The sequence below is a fragment of the Corapipo altera genome, unplaced genomic scaffold (genome assembly GCF_003945725.1).
Source record: "Corapipo altera isolate COAL_440 unplaced genomic scaffold, ASM394572v1 24, whole genome shotgun sequence".
In the NCBI taxonomy this organism is placed as follows: Eukaryota; Metazoa; Chordata; class Aves; order Passeriformes; family Pipridae; genus Corapipo; species Corapipo altera.
Window position 1 is genome coordinate 106626 of NW_020884903.1, and position 21096 is coordinate 127721.

General features: G+C 39.9%; 1 protein-coding gene across 1 annotated transcript in view; it reads left to right on the plus strand.

The window, feature by feature from the left end:
* EMILIN2 (elastin microfibril interfacer 2) overlaps window positions 1-20357 on the plus strand; it is a 31507-nt gene extending 11150 nt beyond the window's left edge. The window contains exons 3-8 of the mRNA XM_027650886.1: window positions 3695-3870; window positions 5455-7389; window positions 13245-13577; window positions 14133-14171; window positions 19008-19145; window positions 19935-20357. Of these exons, the coding sequence (XP_027506687.1) occupies window positions 3695-3870; window positions 5455-7389; window positions 13245-13577; window positions 14133-14171; window positions 19008-19145; window positions 19935-20272 (2959 nt within the window). The 3' untranslated portion in view covers window positions 20273-20357. The remainder of the gene's footprint in view (window positions 1-3694; window positions 3871-5454; window positions 7390-13244; window positions 13578-14132; window positions 14172-19007; window positions 19146-19934) is intronic.
* The last annotated feature ends 739 nt before the right edge of the window (window positions 20358-21096 follow it).

Sequence of the window (21096 nt, forward strand, 5' to 3'; positions counted from 1 at the left end):
TTGTTTTGTTAGAACTGTAACCAATAATACATTGTGTTCAATGCTGTTAGACTGTTATATCCTAGCAAAATCCTGGAAGTCTCCAGCTCCTGCACTGAAATTCATTGAGCAAGCAAAGTTCTGGCTTTAAAAAACTTGATATATGATTGAGAATCTCCCTTGGGCTGGATGACTGTCATTTATCAGTGCAGCTGGACAGTGTTGGCACAGTGGCACCATTCCTTGCATGGGCGACTTGCACAACAACTCTGTATGAAGTATATCATTAGTAGAGAAGCTGCATCAATAAAGCTGTGATTTTTAAGACATTTTTATTTGACTGAATTTACATTAGAAAAGTGTTATTGTAAGTTCCTGTTTCCCAGCCTTACATGACTAGCCTTCCTGAAGGAAATGGGAGTAGCTCTATGATTCATTCAGCTGGACTGGCAGTATAGAGAAAGAATAGTTCTTGGTAAGTAAATCCATCTTTAATTTCTGAGCCATCCATGAGTATAGCTTCTTGTTAGCGTGGTTCAAAATGTGAAATATGAAAGCTGTTCTAGATCCAGATTTTGAAATATTCTGATTCTAGCTTGTTTTTGCTCTAGGAGAATTGTGGTTTAGGATTCAGGTTAGTATGTATTTTGATGTACCATATCTGAAATCAAAACAGATCCAATTTGTGTATTTGCTTAAGTTTTCAAACTGGCAAGAATTTGTAAGAAATGGACTGCTACAACATTTTAAAAGGTGTAGATGCACAGTGTTTATATTTTATAATTTAGAATGTGAGAATTATTCTGCATTTCAAATAATTTATTAAATCATATTGAAGGATTTTATGCCTCTTAGAATCATGAAACTATGAAACAAAAAAAAAGTAAGAATGTCAAATATGCTTATTTTTATTTCTAATTTTTAGAAAAATTTCACATATGAGAAATATTGAACTTGATTTCTTTTTATTTGTTTATATTCTTCTTTTGTGTCTCATGATTTGTCTGAATGTTGAAGTCATCTTAAGGTGTCTATGTTGATGAGTATGAATATAGAGAAGGTATAAAAAGAGAAGCTTGTCAAAAATATGATAGAAAATTCTTGTTCTGTAATTTAAGCAAAGAAGTGCACAGTTTGCATAAAACTAGTTCTTATTCCTTTTATAAAATTACTTTCAGCTATATTCTTAAAACTTTGTTAGGAAAATAGAGAGGTGTTTGAAAATAATCAAAATCCTGTAATTTTCAGGAAGGGGGTTGGCCCTGAAAGTATAGAGAGGAACACACACGAAGTTTGGAGCAGTTAAGTGTTTTATGGAAATCAGAGAAAAGTATGTACAACCATTTCCGGCATGTGAACATTGATCTGGAAGTTCAAAGTTTGCATTTCAGTAATGTGGTAGTTGTGAGAGAGGTTGTAATGACTCTCAAAACCACTTCAAAACACTCAAGTGTCTAGCTAATCCTGTTGCTCCTGACTCTGGCAACTAGTTGGAAGGAAAGGATTCAAACCCAAATTATCTCCACAAGCTGTAGTTTAATACTTTAGATAAGGGAGAAGGAAGAGGAAGTTCCTGGGTGGCCAGGATATTGTTCTTCCCAGTGGTGCCCTCTGCGTTGCACTCCTCTATTTAATTTTTAAAGCACTTGACCTTGGGGATGTCTGTAATTTATATTTGTAAGCAGGATTCAGCAGATGTTTCAGTGAAAATTGTAGAAGTGATGAGCTGCTACAGCTGTTTCATATATGGTGTTGCAAAGGTAAAAAAGGATTGGAAACCCACATTGAGTTTACGTGCTCTGAGTCAGAGTCTGAAAAGCTGACAGCCCCAGCAAACCACTGTAGTTATGACCAGCTAATAGCCAAGAGATACAACATAGCCTGCCCCTGCTTTCCTTTGTAATTGAGAGGCTTATTAGAATAAGATACTCTTGGCCCAGAAAGTAACTTTTTCCCATTAAATGAGAAGTCATAGACAAATTAATAATGCAAAACAACACTGAGTATATGCAAAAATTAGAATATATTGTGGCAGAATTGGGAAAGGTATGGTTGGAAAAGAAAAAAATTCATAATAAGAAGTAAACATTTTAACCACCCTGCCACAAGTTTGTTAACCACCTTACTGAAAAGGGACAGCAAATGTCTGTGAGATGTGGGACATTATATTAAAATTATGTATCTGGAGGTGAAATATGCTGAATAAAAAAAAATATGGAATTATTTTAGCAATTATTTACACCCGTGGCAAGAGGAGCTTTGAAGGGTAACAGTTAAACTAACTCTCACTCTGTCACTTTGAATAGAAACTGTTTCACAGTCAGTGTAAGAATTTAACTCTTTCCATTTGATAGCTGAATACTGGGGGTTTTTTAACCAATAAGGAATTTTGCAAATTAATACGACACAGTGTTTAATGAAGTATGTAGGTGATTTTTGTGTGATAGTATGGTTGCTCTTAGTGCCTGTTCTGTACTGTATTCTCTCTGTCCCAAGAGACACTCCCTATGAGCCCAGCCAGGCTATGGATGAAATCTGTTGCAGAGCTCCTGTAGAGTCCTTTGCCACTGTTCTGACTTTATTCTGCCAGTATTACTATTTTAGAGACATCTCACCTGTGAAGTGAGCCTGTCATTCATTAAATGAGTGCAACCTGTTGTTATAATCTGAAATAATTGTAAGGAAAAAAGAAAGAAAAAAAGATCTGGAAATGCTGTAGGGAGATTAGTAGCGTGATGCTAATTTTACTCTGAGAAAGGAATTCATGTGAGAAATGGGGATTTTTTGTTTCTCTGTATCCCAAAAATACAATTTTATAGAGCTCAGGCAGCAAATCCCTGTTTTCCTCATTTTCCTCTTTTCTCAACCCGAAATGAGCTGTATCTTAAATTGATTTAGTTTTTATAAAATAGCAGGGCCTCTGGTTATAGTCTGATGGGATACCATAGTGTCTGACCGCAGGTGAACATGCAGCGTGTGTATGAAAGAAAGCTGCGGAAGAAGTCTATGGTTAAAGAAAGTGATTAATCAGGGAAGCTCAAGATTGTATGTGCATAATGTGTCCATAGGTTTGTCTGCCACACCCTTTTCAGCTTAACTAATGAAGTAGGAAACAGTTGATTTCTTTGTTGGTTTAGCATTTCATCTGACTCCTTCTTTCATGTCCTTGTCTGACTCATGCCTTCAGCATTTTGTCCTTCTCTGAAATATCCCTTCCAGCTTTGACTGCTCTGTACATATGCATCCTGATGAATGGTTTAAGTGAAGACTTTGGAAAGACAAGTGGAACGAAGCAGGCAGAAACATTTTTTGATGTCCAGAGGAGCCCTGTGAGTGGGTTTGCAATGAAAAGCAATTATTAGAGGAAAAAGGTTTTGAATTTATAGAATAATACATTGATGGTCACTGTTACTATCAGTGGTGTCTGAGAAGTTGAATCTTCACTTGCCACAGCATTTTATCCCTCTGCTCATACATGAAAGCCCTTATTCCATGCCAATATTTGTTTTTCCTGACATGACTGTGTTGAGCGCAGGTAACTTTAAAACCTAGACAGAAATGTTTGTTCGTTTGATGTTTGAAGCAGAAAATGAATCATAGATGAAAATATTTGATTTTCATTGGAAAAAACCCCCCCAAACCTGTTTTAGTTTTTACTTTAATTCAAATAGCTGGTTAGGTTATAGATCTCTTAAAATGCTTTCTGTTTTGGCAGATACCGAACAAGTTTCAGACCTCGGTACACAGTTGCATATAAGACAGTGACAGAGCTAGAATGGAGATGTTGTCCTGGGTACAAAGGGGAAGACTGCAGGGAAGGACCAGCAGAAAAGCCAAACACTGCTCGACGTCCCGCAACACCAGCGAAAGCTGTTGTGAAGAAAGGCGTAGGTAAGTTTTGGGTTGAATTTTGGTGGGTGTGATCATGTCTGGTTTCTTGTTCTGTCTTTTAAGAATAAGAACCGTTATGATTTCTATTAAAGTCAACTACTGGCAAGTACAAATACTGTATGGAAGACGCTGTGTAGTGGCAAAATAATAGCCAGGCAATAGCAGTCTTGATACAGAGAATTTCCTGAAGAATGACAGAGGGTTGGGCTGTAGAATGCTGGCTGGAAATACCAGCTGACTACTCAGGGTTCCAGAAAATCTTTGTTTTAAGACTGGAGTTTTTGTGAGAATTTACAGGATTTTTTTTTTCTGTGGTTTCTCCAATGTTGAGGAAAAAAAAATAAGAAGAAGAACTACTATTAAAACAAAAAAAACCCACAGTAGGTACTAATTTTGATTATACATAGTGGTCCCTTGCAGTTTCACAGTGTTTTGTTCAAGATTGTGTAGATTTTACAGATTTATGTTAGATTACCTGCCTTAATAGTAAGGAGTAAGGGAATAAGTAAGGATAAGCCTCAGTTCCTCAAAGAATATTTTAAAGAATAAATGACATTTGTGTAAGATACTATCTTCTGAAAGGGCAAGAAGGAGTGCTGTTACTGCTGTATTATGCCTTTTCTTCATTAACAAAAAATTATAAACAGATGCTTCCTTCTGAAAGACTTTTTCCAACATAATTGGAGATTAGTGTCACATATAGCGCTTAGTCAGATTTCCACATGTGTTTTCTGTGTAGTGGAATGTATTGAATGACTTAAAACATGCTTTCAAACTAGTCCTATAGATTATACACCTGCTTTAAAAACAACCTTTTAAAATACTTTGTTAGCCCACCTAAAACATTATTTCCAGAAAATGGTAATAAAACATGGTGATACCTGTATCATTCTCCTCTCTTCTAGACTAAGTAAAAAATTACTTTGACTTTTCCTGAAGTTTATCCTTTCTTGACGTCTGATAATATTTCTTTTCTTGTTGTTGTTCTGGATTTTCTACAATTGTCATGCATTTTGCCTGAGACTGAACATCCAGAATTGCATATGAAGCAAGTGTGGTAACTGGAGTACCTTGCAGAACCCCATCTCGTAATCTTATATATAGGATGTATATTTGGACCCCAGTTCAGTAAAATACTGGAGCACAAATCTATTTCAGGCAAATGAATTGCTGGCTGCCACTGAAGTTTTCAGTGGGAATTCGGGAGCAAATTTATTGTTATAGGAGATGCAGTGGTTCCAAGGTGATTGTGTTGTGATGTGTATGGATCTATAATGGTCTGTTATATATACTATAGCTTAGATTCATTGCTGAACAAGAAGGGCAGTTCTACTTGCCAGTTTATTTATTGCCCTTGTATCTTGACAGGAGTTGGTCAATGTGCTAGAACTTTTTAGTTTGGAGGGGTTTTGATAATGTGTTAATTATAAACTACTGAAAACAAGAACAGAAAAGGCAACAAGCATTCTGCAAATTAAATCATTATTTGGTTTTAAAGAAAAGTGAAATTAACCACAGCTGATTAAAACAAGTGACACTGGGAATATTTACATCCAGAGCTTGTCTGTTATTTCTGTGAAACAGATGCAGAACCAACGGAAGTACCAGAGCCTCCAGCATATGAGAAGAGAATGCAGTTTCTTGAGGATGAATTGTTTAGACTTACACGATCTGTGATTGAACTTCAGTCCTCCGTGGCAGGTGTGAATGAAAACCTGAAGTTGACTGTACAAGAAGATGCTAGTAAGATGTTGGTCACTTGGCTGAACAACCTTTACGACCGCCCAGAGCCTGACAGTGCGGTTAGTGGTGAAACAGATGCTATTCATCTGCCTGGGCTCCACAACAATAAAGATCAAAAAGACCCTTTTATTGATTTTGAAATGGAAGATATAAAGTCTGAGCTAGCTGAGGTCAAAGAAGCCTTGAAGGTGAGGAATGATGAGCTGGAGGAACTGAATGGAAAAGTAAAAGGCTATGAAGGACAATTAAAACAACTGCAGGAGGCAGCACAAGGACCTACAATAACAATGCCCAGTGACAATATTTATCAGGAGTATATAGACTCAAAATTTGAGTCTCTCAGACAAGAAATAATGGAAGGATTTGAAAAGAAAATGTCAGATCTGAAGAACTCCTGTGAATACAAACTACAGGATATTCAACAGCAGTGTGATGACAATGAAAATAACTGTGTAGGCATAATTGATGTCATAAAAGGAAAAGAGAATGATTTGAGGAAAGAAATAAATACTCTCCGAACTCAGATTCCATCAAACGACTCCAGTTGTTGCAGTGAGGGTGAGAGAAATGACTTTGACCAAAAGATAAAAGATTTAGATAAGAAGATTGACAGAGTTGCGGAAGCACATAGGATCTTGAATGTCAGAATAGATAATGAAATAATTCGATTGTCAACTCCAGATCTAGAAGACATGTTTGGCGAGAGGTTGGAGGAGCTTGATGCGAGGATGAATATTACAGAACGAAATGCTGAAGAACATTGCTTTTACGTTGAGGAAACTCTCCGCGGTGCTATAGCTGCTGAGGTAGATGAACTGAGAGACTTGTTTGACCAAAAACTGCGGGCACTAGAGGTCAGGCTGGGTGGCACTATTTTAGAGATCGCTAATACCACGGACCCGGATGGAATGTTTATGAACCCTGGGCCCATCTTGCCCAGTGATGCAGGATTTGCAAATGAGCAATTTACAGCAGAGATTGATTTCCTGAAGAACAAACTACTGTCACTTGAACAGCTCTGTGGACAGAAATGTCAGTCTGCACCGCAAGGTATGGAGGACCTTCAGAAACGACTAGAAAACTGTAACGACAAGTACAGTCACTTGCTTTTGAAAACAGAGAATAACTCTGTTCTTCTGCAGTCTCTAAATAGCTCTCTTAATGAGAAACTCAACTTAATTAAGGGTAACCAACGTGACATCCAGAAAATGCAAAGAGACATACGTGTATTCCGGTATAATCTGAATGTCATTGATAAAGATATGAAAAATCTTCAAGATGGCTTGAGTAGCTGCAAGGAGCAGCTTCTGGGTGTCAATTCTACATGTAGAAAAACACAACGAGGTGTCTTCCGAAAAATTGATCAAATGCAGAGGACATTTGCAAATCAAACTGCTTATCCCAGTGAGAGTTGCTGTGGTGAAGTGAAAGAGAGACTAGAACAATTGAATGACCATGTCCTGAATGATCTTAGCAAGTGCAAAGAAAAGACACAAGGTATCCAGGAGGGTGTTTCGGATGTTGAGAGCAGAGTCTCACATGTTGAAAAAGTTTGCGGCAAGCTGGACTCTGTCTCAGATAGCTTGCAGAGGATAAAAGAAGGTCTGAATAAACACGTGAGCAGCTTATGGAACTGCATCCATGAAATGAATGGAACTATAGCATCTCATTCCACAGATATTTCTGGCCTCAAAAATTCTGTCCAACAGTTTCATAGTCAGGTCTCCAAAATCACCACAGGCATTGAAGATGTGCTGAAATCTCAACCTGACACAAGTAAGTTTTTTCCTTTTTTTTTTTTTTCCATTTTTTGTTTGTTTGTTTTTCAATTGGCTTTCCTTTCTGAAACTTTTATAAAGGAGCTAAACAAGGGAGGGAAAACTTAATATTACACAATTACTACTTTGTTTTTACAGTGACTCTAATTTTGGCTCTTTGCTCTAGAACACCACAGAGTACTTTGAGTGCTTTTAAAAGTATCCTCCAAAAAAACCAAAACCCAAAAAAGAAGTCTTACATGCTTTTACGTTTACTTTGAGACAGAATAAAGAGAGTGGGAAAAGTAGTATTTTTGAATAGTGCATTTAAAGTAATGATTGTCTGCGGCTCTTATTGCAGTTAATTTGATTTAATTCTTTTTCTTTTTTTGTTTTATTCTGTTGTGTGAGATTATTCTGCATGCCTCAGGAAAAACTGAAAAGTAAATGGAGAAAATCAAGTCAGAGTAATTCAAATTTATTTTGATAATACATATTATCTCTGCATTTTCTCAGTTGTGTTCTTAGTGTGAGTTAATGATTATAATTCAGCACCAACTCTTTGATCTAGAACTTTCATAAACAAGCTCTGGCATATCTTGGTATGGCAATATAAGAATTCTTCTTCATAACTCTCACAGAAGTTTGCATTCCCACAAGGTAGTTGGCAATAGTTGGCAGACCCCAGCTGGCACTGTTTTCACAGCTCAGCCACTTCTGTTGGTAATCCAACATGTTAGTACAAATCTACCTCCGCAGGTGGTTTAAAGTTTGCATTAGAGCAGATGAGAAGCAGGGGCACATTCCCTTTGGCTCAAAATACTGTGAAATGGTAACCTCAGTGTGCTGGTGAACCTTGCCATGAAGGTTTAGGGACCTTGACAAAAGCCGCTCTGTTCCCTCTGCAGTTCTTGCTCCAAATTTCAGCAATGGGTTGTTTTGCTGAGAGAGTCAAAGTTTACAGAAGGAAGCTGAGTTCCTGTTTCTGCTAGCATGACGCAGAAACACAAGAATTGGAGACTGCTTTGAAACTGCACTCCTCAGCTGGTTGATGCTTCTGGTTTTAATTCTGTACATGTATGAGAAAAATAAGAGGCAAATTTCTCTCACTGACCTAAAATTAGGAGAGGTGCTGAGGGAAGAGCCTGTGGGCTGTTGCAGCTGATGGTAGCTGGGAGAGATCAGATGCAAGACTGTGAGCACTTGTCCTTGAATGGACAAGTCATGCTTCATGAAGGGTCTGAAACTAATTTCTTTAGGGAAAACTATTCTTCTCACTCCAAGGCAGAGACTTGAAAGCCTATAACAGATGTGTTTCTTTTGTTTAATTGTTTAAAACCAAATGTATTGCAGTACTTGATGCAAAAATCCTTCTGAGGTGAGAAGTTTTGTGTGAAATTTTAAAAAAATATATTTCTCTCCCTTTAAAGGAAGAAGTGAAAAGGAATAAAGAGGGTCCATAATTTTCAGATAATTCTTTTGGTGTCATCTTGACTTAAATTCAACAGGGTTAGGACCTTTACTCCTAGATCTTGCAAATCCCCATTAAAATGGAGTATGATGTATCTGTGTAATCCTGTTTCTCATCCACGTTGCCCAAAATTAATTTGCACTAGGGAACGACACTTGAGAAAGGTCCAAGATACATACAGTAATCTTTCTTCTGCTCTTTAAAGCAGATGTTGAAGTGACCTCACGTGTTGCATTTTTCAGCCCCTATTACAGTGTATTAAAGCTTCAGCACACCTGGCTTTTCATAAAATAATGCTGCTTGAGGGCAGACCTCTCCATCTACCATTGGATGCTAAAAGTCTATGGAAGGAAGCTGCTGCTGGATCTGGGGTGCAGGCACTCTGAGCATCCCTTGCTGCTATGGAGTGCCTCTGGCCTCTGAAGGATTTGTGAAGCACACATTTCAGTTCCCAAATGTTTCCAATTATAATAACGCTATCTGGCACAGCAGTCTAAGTAAGTTTTGAAAGCTGGAGTTGCAGAAACATTTTGCAGAAGAGCCTTTTTTGGAAGTGATTTGGGAACGCTGTAATGTGAGTTGGGGTATGGCTTAAACTATTTTTACATCTGTGATCTGCAGCATTGTCTCCGATACCAATGTTATTTGAAAGGAAGACTGACAGTCCTGGACTTGGATCAGTGCAGAATTTCTTATGCACAATTTGCCAGCATATTGTAGCATTCAAATGATGTCATTTGACTTCAGAAGGGCCGAAACAGAATCCAATTGTTACTAATAAAGTTGTTGAGGGCAGTAAGGCAAGGATACATTGCAAGGAATAGAATATAAAATTTCATCAAGCAGTGTAAGCCCAGCGCACTGTAAACCTGAGCAAAGTCAAAATGACAGTGATCTTAGGAATATGGCTATGTTTTCTTCCAAATGTTTTTATTAAGGGGTTTCAAGTGCCTCAATCCAAACTAACAAGCCAGTGAATGATTGTACATCAGATATGAACCCAGAGGCCAGAAATGTATTTAATTTGTTATAATTCCTGATGAAGGTAGTGCAATGTCCTGCCTCACACGAGGTGGTTGTCTGCTCTAAGCATTTAGGGGACCATGCATGATGTGCTCTCCTAGGTAATATGATCCTGTAGCTTTTCATCCACACTAAATGGTGGCTGCCCCCAGCTCCATATCTTGTAGGGTAAGTTGTTCTCATTGCACTCTGTGCCTCTCTGTGAGTACGTTTGCTCTTCAAATGGCATGAAACTGAAAGCCGTGTTAAAGTCAGTGGTCTCTTTTAATTAATGCCTATTCATATATGTCCATGAAGTTTTCCAGGGATCAAAGTGTGGTCTCGTAGCCAGATACCATGCTGGGAGTGCAGTTTGCTTTGGTTACGGTTATTTGACCTGAACTGCAATTCCTACGGTAATGGTCTCTGTAGCAGGGTTTTGAAAGCAACAGCAAAATGTTGTCTGATGAAGTTATGGTCTAAGAAACCACATGTGTGCAGCATCGATAAAAGGCAACATAAAAATCTTAATGTTGCAGTGTGAATAGTCATACAGTCATAATAGTCAATTCCTCTGGGCTCCCTGTGAGCTTGTGCAAAATGCTGCTTCCTAGCGTAATTGTAAAATCCCCTTGGTATCTATAAGAAAATTCACATGAGGCCTTTTTGGCTTCTTGTGGGTGCAGTGACAGATTCTTTTACTCATTAGTTTGCTTTATACACTTTGTTTCTGTGTGTTTAGGGGACTGAGGAGAGCATGGTCAGAGCAGAATGATACTAGAAACAAATGCATCCCAAAGGTCCACCCACCTCATGCATCCAGGTTGCTGCTCGTTGTCCTTCCCAGCAAACCATTCCTCCTTCAGTGAAGTAACTTGCAGATTAAAGCTGACTGGCTGAACAAACTGAAGGGAGAGGAGAACAAAAGCAGTCTTATTTTCAACCAAGAAGGAAAATCTTTTCTTCAGTTTTTAGTTGTGGATGAGCATCTGAGAGTACACGCTGGTATGTGATATGGTAACCACATTGTCACTCACAGCAGTGATGACAGCCAGAGCAGCAAGACCATCTCTGCTGAGGACAGTGTTAGTGTTCCTAGCTGTGTAATGATCTCAGCTCTATCCTTTGCATTCCCAGACAAATGGGAAGATGATGAGGAAGATTCTGTTTCATGTGCTGCTCAGCAAAGTTGAAGCAGCAGGTCCAACTAGATTCCCCCCAGCCTTTATCAAGGGTTCATTTTCTCATTGCCTTGTGAATTGACAATGCGTGTTATGGAATTCAGTGTCAGAATAGGTTGACTCCAATGTTACTATCTTTATCTAGTGATTTATTGGTACTTTGTCTTGCTATGATGCATCTCAGTAGAAGAGGCCAAAAGGTTGGCAAAGGTGGCAGACCAGATTACTCTCAACTCACACATATCTGTTTACTTCTACTTTAAGTTGAGCTTTAGGCAGGTGATTCTGGATTTAGTTTTAAGGAGATGGAATAATTCTGGGTATTGCAGTATTGATGTTGTTCAAGGAGGCAGTTTGCTCAGATATGGGATTTCAGCTGTTTATTGTTATTTAAAGGTCTAGAAAAACAAACATAAATGTATACATTTTCCCAGTATCATTTCAAATAATTGTCTTAATAAAGCTCAGTATAACTGACTCAAGAAATGACAAGTACATGCATCCCAAGTATTTTGTCAGTTTGTGTTTTGAGTGAGGTTAATCTGAAGGTCTTAGTTGAAGGTCTAAATTGATGCTGCTCTGGACAGAAGTTGTCTCTAAGTTAATAATTCTGTTAAACAATTTACTTTGATACTTAAAGGCTTTTTTTAAAAAAAAAATTCCAAGTTTTTTTAATCTTGGGATTTTTATGAAAATAATTTTAACCTGTATAAAGTGAACATTTCACTCTTTAGGCCTCTGCCTTGTGGACAGAGTTACCAAGAGAGCTTTAGCCCAGCTTTGTGGTGCGCTGCCTGTGTAAGTTTCAATTCTCATGACAGTGAAAGTCAGCCAGCAAAGCTCAGGGAGATTTATTTCCAGCAACCATATCGAGCAAATGAATGCAGGTGGTGTGAGACTATGACTTCAGACATCCTCCCAGTACTCTGGAAGGCTTATGTGGACTTCTCATGAGACTGAAAACAAGAAATGGGATTCACAAGGGTAAAGTGCAGGTGCTGAGTAGTCACAAAACAGCATGTGGTTGCGATGATACTGTCCAAACCCCAGCCATGCGTCTTGGACAATACCTGCATGACTTGGTTGTAAGCTCTTGCCCCAAGGAGCAGCATAAGGCCCTCCTGGGGTCCCCAGGTGCACAGCAGAGCCAGGGGAAGCCTCTGACACGTCAGAGTCTGATAAGTTTCTTCAGATGAATTTGCAGTGGGGGTTTTGCCCATTTCCACAGAAACTCACATTGCTCCCTGCACCTAACCAAAGTAACCTATGCTGAAGTTTAATTTAGCATGAAATTCTAATTATTCTATATAAAAGCTGTCATTGCATCTGTTGAAATCTACACATTTGTAGATTTCTGTTCTTAGTGTAGATGTAATTCAGCTTTATTCTTGGGAGGACATTTCAGCCTTAAATGTCATCTAGGACTTCATTTTTATGAATGTCATAATTCCTGTAAAGGGCTTAGAACCACACCAGACACAAATGTAACCACGTCAGTGCTGTTCAACCCTGATGTCATATGAGCTGGCTGCCCTAGTGGAAAAGTCTTTTAATGGTATCTCTTCACTTTAAACAATAAAGAGTTTTCTGGTAGATTATATCCTAGGGTTCTGCCTTCATTGTCAGAAATTATTAGTAATGGAAGCACTTGGAATTTTCAGTTCATTGCTTTTTAAAGTAAGGAAAAAAAGTCTCATAAGTTGTGCTCATTACTGAATTTTTTTGCTGTGGATAATTTTCTTTATGATCATGCTGAAGAGTCAGCCTTGTGCTAGGAGTTATGTGAGTACAGAGTCACAGAGTACGCAGTGGGTGTGAGGGGCTGAGCAGAACTGAAGTGAGAGTAGAGAGAGAGAGAGAGAGAGCACGCAGTGGAGATGAAGGTTCTGGTGGGAATAGGTGTGATACACACCCTGCCTGGTGCAGAAAGTCAAAACTGGTCTAGTGGTTGAATGAATGTTCACGGGTTATTCAACTGCTGCTTGTCCTGACCCCTGACGGTCCTTTCCTTGTGTCACACAGACTGATAAAGAGGGGAGTCTATAGTACTGCAAGAGTGGAATGGAGTTTTGCCAGTGTAGTCTTGGGTCTGAGAGAACAGGTGACCTGCAACCAAGCCCTGTTTTGTTTTAAAGTTTTTATTTTACAAAACTATGCCATTTTATTTACTGCTTTAGGCAAATAAATTTGTATCTTTCCTCCTCTTTCATCATTTCAAAGGGCGATCAGAAGTACCATGGCAACCATTGCCACCAAGGCCACCCGTGCAGCCCCATCCTGGCATATCCCTGCTGCCATCAAGGCCAAGGATACAACCCCCTCGACACAGGACCCCCCTCCAGCCACCACAGCTGAGACCTCCTCCAAACCCAGTGCTACCAGGGTCAGGAGTTGTGCCACTTCTACCTGGAACAACCGGGATCATCTTGGAGACTGGAGAGGCAGGGCCTCCTGGCACAGTTTTGATGTCAGGAAGAGGACGGCTTAGAAGTGCGGATGGTCAGGCTGGTCAAAGTACCATGCCCATTGCTGAAGGGTATGCTGGAGCACCAGGTGAGAGAACCAAACTGGTAGTAAATCACTCCCAACTAAGTGCGATGGACATACCAAGTCTGGCTAGGGAAGTGACACTGAGATCTGTTGTGCTTTACCAGCCACTTTTACCTTCCTTGATGTTGAGAATGGGTTTACAGCAGAGATGATTTGTGAATGGGCCTTTGCAGCCTGCAGCTGGCTATAGAAGTAGGAGAAACACATTTCAGTGCCAGTTTTGTTGCTTTTCCAAGGCTGCACAAAGCATGAGGTCAACAGAGCTGATGTAAAATCCCTGGTAACTACAGCAGTCTTTGCCACTAGGGAAACTTAAATTATTTTTTTCTTTCCATAATGCTTGCAGTGGTTTTAGTACATTGAAGTAATAACTTGGTTTTCTTTGCCATGACCACCCCAGTTTAATGATAATTGAGCATTTCATAAGGGGTGCTGTTTGGTAGCTATTTGGGTAGATTGCTGTTCAGTAACCAAGGATCTTTTCAGAAGACTGCAGTGATATTGGTCATAATGAACTCTGCTATGTACTGAGTCACACATACTACTTCTCCTTTGTAGGATATCCAAAGTCGTCTCCTCCTACCACGGACTCACAAGGTAAGGTGATTGTTACCTAGAAATTCTTCACACAGGTATTTAATATTTATTTCAGTCCCTGGAAAGTCATGGTTGAAAGAAAAAAAGTGCTGATTTTTAGTATTTAAGTTTAACATTGAGGAAAATCTGACCGATTTTTGCTATATGTACGCATCAAAGCAGAACCTGCATACTTTACAAATATGGGGCGGGGGAGAAGGGGGTTAGGTTTTGAGAAATAATTCATCTTGGGTTCTTGTTACTTACTTTGGTGTGCTTTTTAAATCAAAAGGGGTTGTAGTTTCTAGCAAATGTTAGTACAGACCTTTTTATTTGCCTTTTAAATGAGAAAATAAAGATATATTTCTGCCGATTTTAATATTTCTTTAATAAGATATGAATAAGGCCAAGACTAAGATCTTGAAGAACTGTTAGTGCCTTAGTGCAGTGCGTGAGTTGGTTCTCCTCTTGGGAGAGTTTCTGGCTTTGTTAGAATCACCAAGGCTTGTATTCCTGACTACAGTGAAAGCAAAAGTGCTGTCCACTGACAGCCACAGATTAAAGGATTCAAAATGCAGTTTTCTTGGTTTGGTAGGGTGTTTTTTATTTTTTATAATTGTTAATATTGCAATTCATTTATAGATTTGTATTACAAACAGGTATAAAATTTGTGTAGGACATGCTAGTTGGCCTTGATAAATATGTTGATTAGGTGTTACCAACCCTGCAATTTCATACTTAAGATATTATCAAACCCTGGGGAATGGTATCCTCCATCAAAGTGAATATTTCCGCACCCTCTTCAGAAAGAATGATTTCATCTAAATTTGTTTGAGGAAATATGAGAAATAGATGGAAATAAAACATAAGGGCTTTATGGAATCCAAAATCCTACCCTTGGGACTTAGTTTGATGGCCATAACAAAATCACAAAAACACGTTGTAAAGACTGGTCTGGGGACTGACAAAAAAAGAGTTGTAAAGAGTTCACACTGTAATTCTGATATTTATACATTCTAATTAAAAATCCATCAAGCCTTAAAGCAATGTTTTTGCATTTGGGGATTGGTGGTAAGAACAAGCAGCAATAGATGAGGTTTCTGGAAGAGGATAAGAAGTAAAGAAACATTAATTTATCTTGATACCAGCAAAGCAAATATAGATGTCTAGATTTCTGTGATAAATGGATTTCCTGGGGGTTTTCTTCCACTTTGTACAATTTATTGCAGTTTATAGGCAGCAGTATTTTAATAAGTTTATGCTAAAACTGTGTGAAACAGTAGTTGGATGTTAGAAGTGTTGAAAAGGCAGGGTGAGGCAGGCAGTGCACCCGTCTGCTGCTTGGTGGAACATGTTGGTGGAACAGTTATCACCCTGGGATCCAGAGAGAGGTGGGCTTTGCCAAGGAGTTCCTTTTCCTGATCCGTGTCCCTGAAGACATAGATATCTTATCTAAATATAAGATATACCTGCTGATCTGTCCTTTAGCTTCCCCCCAAGTGCCTTGCAAACCTTAATGGCAGGTACAGTCAGAAAACAGAGAGGTAAGAATGGTGCAAAGAGCTGTTAGACTTCTGTGGATTGGAGCATTTACATCCACTATCCCTAATCTGGCTTTATGGCTGGATAGATGTGCCGAGACCAACGGCATGAGGTTCATACAAGACCAAGTGCTGGGTCCTACACTTTGACCGCAATAAGAGACTGGAGAAAAGTTTGTGTCTTCATAACACAAGGAGGTGTCATCCCCATCAGAAACACCGTGACTTAGCAGAGCAGCTCCACTGGCTTATGGAAATCAGTGTGATGCTGTGCTGCATGGCCATCCCATAAGCAGAAAAAATGTTCCTGCAAATGAGACATTAGAGTCAAACTGAAGTATTAAAAAATAAAAAAGTGAATCTGACAAATCCTGCTTACTTGCGCCATGTTCAAAGGAAATCAAAAGTGCCTGCTGGTGAATTAAATACTTATGGTCTTTCTTCTGTGTAGGTCCTTGAACAATCTTCATTCTAGTTGCTGAGCAATTGTCAGCAACACCATCACACTGTTATTTTTTTCTCCTTTCACCTTGATGGCAAATGCCTATGCTGTGTGCTGTTTTGTTTTGCTTAATATTTTTTATTTCTTTTCTGTCCTTCTGGCCCCTGGGCTCTGTGGGAGGCATGAACTGTGCTGGGAAGTCAAAAGAAAGGTGGAGAACCAGAAGTACAACTAGCAGATGGGTGGAAGTAGATGTAACCTAATAAGGGCCACCCATGCATCTTCTGTAGTTCTTTGACTTCCCAGAATGCATTACGTAGCTTAGATTGTCAAGAGCAGACATATCTACTCCTTCTTATGTATCTATATATATAGAAAGATACAGATACATCTATCTCAAGTAAAACCTTGAATGCATCTGAAGTAAAAAGAGTTTTTTCTGCCCCCAGAAGCTGTAAAACTGGGGTTGAATCTTTTGTGAAACTTTCTGTCTGCCTAGCAGTTTCCTCATCAGAGCTGTGCCTGTGGTTCGCCACTTTTAAATGTTTTAAAATTTTTCTTTCTGATGTTAATACTTCCACAACACTGACTGCTTAAGTGAAAGTAGTTTTCAAGCCTGGACCTTGCCTAGAGAAGATGAACTTTGATCTTTGTATGAAGGAAAGTGTTTTTAAGGGGGGGCATGTAAGAGAGGGTGGTACATCCCCCTGTAAAGTTCCACAAAACACTGCTGAGCTGTTGGTAGGAATTGTGAAAGCTTTGAACAGGCACAACTCCAGCTGGAGGCAGTGAGGAGGGTAAGAGAGCACAGACACAGTGTGTCTTCACTGTGCCTCCTTATATTGACCCTGAACTGATCTATAGGATATTTAGACAGTTTTCCACTTTGAATAGATACATATAGTGTGCTAAACCAGGCTGCAGATCAGAAACAATTTCAGCAGCATAGCAGAAAATAGTTATTTCTAACAACTGTTCTAGCAATTAGTAAGGAAAATCTTAAAGGAAGTTGTGGCAAACCGGGGCAGGAGTCACTCCCTTATTCAGATGACACCAATCTGAACAGGACTATAGTTGCTCCAAAGGAAGAGGGCAATGTTTATGGGCAGGCAGCATATACTTGTGCAGTGTGACTGCAGGGGAGAGAAATCATTTGAGTGAGCCAGTAAGAAGTAAGTTGAGGTGTGTTTTCAGTTGATTTGAGTCCTGGGGTAAGCATATACATAGAGATGCTTTCTGTAAGTAGTGTGGTGTTAAGTAGTGTGGAATTCTACAGAAGCTGCTTAAGTAAGTAGACTTCCAGCAATTAATGTTGGTCCTTTCAAATAACCTCATCTTAGCTTACGGAGCACCTGCAGGCACACTGGCAGGCAGGGGTAAGGAAAAAGGGCTTCTGTCTGTTTTCTGAACATGAGACAAAATGCTGAATGAGATTTCTAAAGATACAGGAGGCAGCTGGTTACCAGCCCCCAAGGGAAATCAAGGTAGTTATTTGCCAATTCTGAATTTGCAGGCATGTCTTCCTCTTGCCTTCCCCTCCCACTCCCCCATGCTGAGTTATTCAGAAAAAAAAGTGGATAGGATAGCAGAGCATTTGTATATCTACATTTTAGGAAAAGTTTTTACACCTTTAAACTTCAATTTTTAAGTGTTATAATCTGGATTAGATTGGATATTAGGAAAAGCCTTTTCACCCAGAGGGTGGCTGAGCACTGGAACGGGCTCCCCAGGGAAGTGGTCACAGTATGAAGCCTATCAGAGTTTAAGAAGGGTTTGGACAACACTCTCAGGAACACAGTGTGATTCTTGGAGCTCTCCTGTGCAGGACCAGGGGTTGAACAGGTCTCTTTCAGTTCAGGATATTTTATGATTCAATGAATTCAGCACTTGTTGCTGATGGGCACCTCTGATTAAGAGGGAGAGGGGAAAGGCAAACATTTATTTTATGGAAGGCAGAAGGAGCAGGGTGAAGCGGCAGTTGTGGACAACTTTAAGATCATTTGTTGTTTACCTAATTGCCTGAACAAAGCAACAAGAGTTGACTACTTCTAGCAGTGTGTACTGCCTTAGGGGAAATGTTTAAAGGGAAGGTAGCTAAAATGGGACTAATAAGTGGTTGAGTATTAAGTACTTGCCATTAAGTCAGTCTGTTAAAAGTAAAAATTTGTCTTAATTGTCCAAATTGTATTTCATCCAGCCCAGTCTAACAGCAGCGTAAACACTACTAGTAAGCAGATAGCCACTATAAAATGCCTAAGTGTCTGTTTGATCTGCTGAGAAAAGGAGAAAAAATTGTGAAGTGAAAATTCACCCAAAAGGGAAGTACCAGAGTGAGAGAATAGCCTCTTTGCATTAATACTGAAATGTTATATATTCTTATATCTCTTTTCACTACCCTTTGGCAGAGAAGGTAGGAGATCTAAGCTGTGTGTAGCTTCTCAGCATGACCAGGAAAGCTGGCATGAGCTAAACACCTTTAGCACTCCTGTTGCCATTGTAATAGTGACAGAGAGTGGAGATGTTGAAGGGCAACCTCAGTCCTGAAGAAGGACTTTGGCAGAAGCATTGTAGAATTGAAACGTGGCAGGATTTCCTCTGCCAGCATTTAGAAGCCATGTACTATTTTCTTAGAAGGAAAAAAAAAAGACTGTGATCAACACAGGAACTTTATGGTGCTCAGTAAATTTTATGGTGAGACACCTGGGACCTGGGCCAGCAATACGTATTCTGCTAATTCTGGCATCCCTCAATAGACAGGATTAGTCTAAGGGGAGTTATGTGCAGGAACAGAGACATTGGATTATAAACTGTCACAGGGAAAAGGCTGTGTTGTCATCCTGATGTGATTCTCACTCACTTTGTTACTCATTTTAGGACCTGCTGCTGCTGCTGCACCCTCTCTGGTGTCGTTTTCTGCTGGGCTCACACAGAAGCCTTTCTCCAGTGATGCTGGCGTGGTTCACTTTAACAAAGTGCTTGTGAATGACGGGGACTATTATAACCCCAATACAGGTAATAGCCAAAAGATATGGACCCACAGAGATGATAGACTGGCAGTAGCATGGGTTTTCAGGGTTTGAGGTTATTTCAGGTCTTGCTGGCACATTGAACAACAAAATAAGTCCATTTAAACCAGATGCACTGGGGTAAAAGCCTCCTGTGGATGTGGACAGACATACACTTTGCCATGGCTGGTTTTCCACAACTGCCCAGTACTACTGAGGCCCAGCTCACCACTTTGTCTTCTCTGGCAGCACAACTGATTGTGCTCCTAACCCCACCACAGGCTAGCTGAGCCCAGGTAGCAGAGGTGAGATTTCTTCCTAACCCTTACTTACTAATCCTGATTTCACTGCAGCTTAGCCAGCTGGGTCACCCAGAGGAGAGGTGGGAGGGGGGTGTCTCACACTGCCTCTCCAATGGCCATCCCTGCAGGCTGCCTCCTTCTCAAGCAGGGTGTCATGTCACTTGAGGGTGTTAGGTGTGCCTCAACCTGCTGGGGACTTGCACAGCATCCAGCTGTGCACACCTTCATCCAACTCCAAGTCATGGGAGCTGCTTAGGCCAGGACGTTTTTGAATGTTGACAAGACCTGGTCATGTCCTGGAGGACAGGTGGCCTCTAACACAAAAGCAGCACTCCTTTGTCTTCATTACTGTTGCCAGTTGATCAAGGCCGACCTTGTGCAGTTACCTGTATGTAGCGATGGATAACCCATGTAGCTTTATGTTTGTCATCGTGCTTAGAGAGGTCAGGTATCCCCATTTTGAATAACTCTGAAAAGCCGTCTCTCTTCTGCAGGCATTTTCACATCACCATATGAAGGGCGCTACCTGATCACCGCCGTGCTGGCCCCAGAGAGAGATGAGTATGTAGAAGCAGTGCTGTCCGTCTCCAATGCAAGTGTGGCTCAGCTCCACACAGCTGGGTACAGAAGGGAACTGTTGGAGTATCACAAACCCTACTCGGGGAAACGGACCTGTGGTGGTCCTGGGACGTTCCACCTTGTTCTTCACCTCAAAGCAGGAGATGAAGTAAACATTGTTGTAACGGGAGGCAAACTGGCCTACACAGACTCTGATGAAATGTACTCCACATTTAGTGGAGTTCTCCTTTATCCTTCTATTTCTCATGTTTAGGTTTATCTTGAACAGGAAAGAAGGGTAAGATAACTCAGAAGAAATTAAGTGTAATAAAGTTCAAAGCTTTAATATATTCAGTTTATATATTTGATTTCAGTGATGGGTTTATAGTCTATACGGAGAACTTTTCCTTGTCCTTTGTTTCCTGAGGGAGCTACAAAAGACATGTTTCTGTAGCTAAATGAACTCCTTCCCAAGCCCTTGACCTGTACAAGAAGAACAACTGTTTAAAAGGTACATTCTCAATAGACACTTCTCCACTGTGCTCTTGCTGTTCCCTATTAATATGTCTTTGCCATTTTCTCCCCAGTTTTTCAAATTGTCCCTAGTATATAAGAGTTTACATCTTTGCTTAAGTTTACAGTTCCGGTCAGGTATTTTCATGTTTTCAGTAAAGCAGGGCCAAGAAAGAGAAATTGTAGTGGATGTGATTGATGACTTTTTATTCCTTGTGTTACCGAATCATGTGCATTTGCATAATCAATTTGTGCAGTGCAATTGCTGACCATGGTGCAAAACAAAATGATACTCACCTGCATCGGTTTTCTTTTTTCCTCTAAGGGCCAAACGCAGTGCTAGGAGGCAAGCTGAGTGACTCATTCCAGTCAAGTGAAAGCTGCGGCGCAGGGAGAAACTTGCCTCAGCTTTCCACTGGGCAGATGTGAGCATAAGGTGCAGTTGGTACTACTGAAAGGTTCAGAACAGCTATTATCCATTTATGGAGTAAAAAAGAGGATCAGTTAAACATGATGCTCTTGGAATTAAAGCTTGCTGCTGGAAATTAATTAAACAGTTCAGAAAAATCAGAATTATCTTTGCTT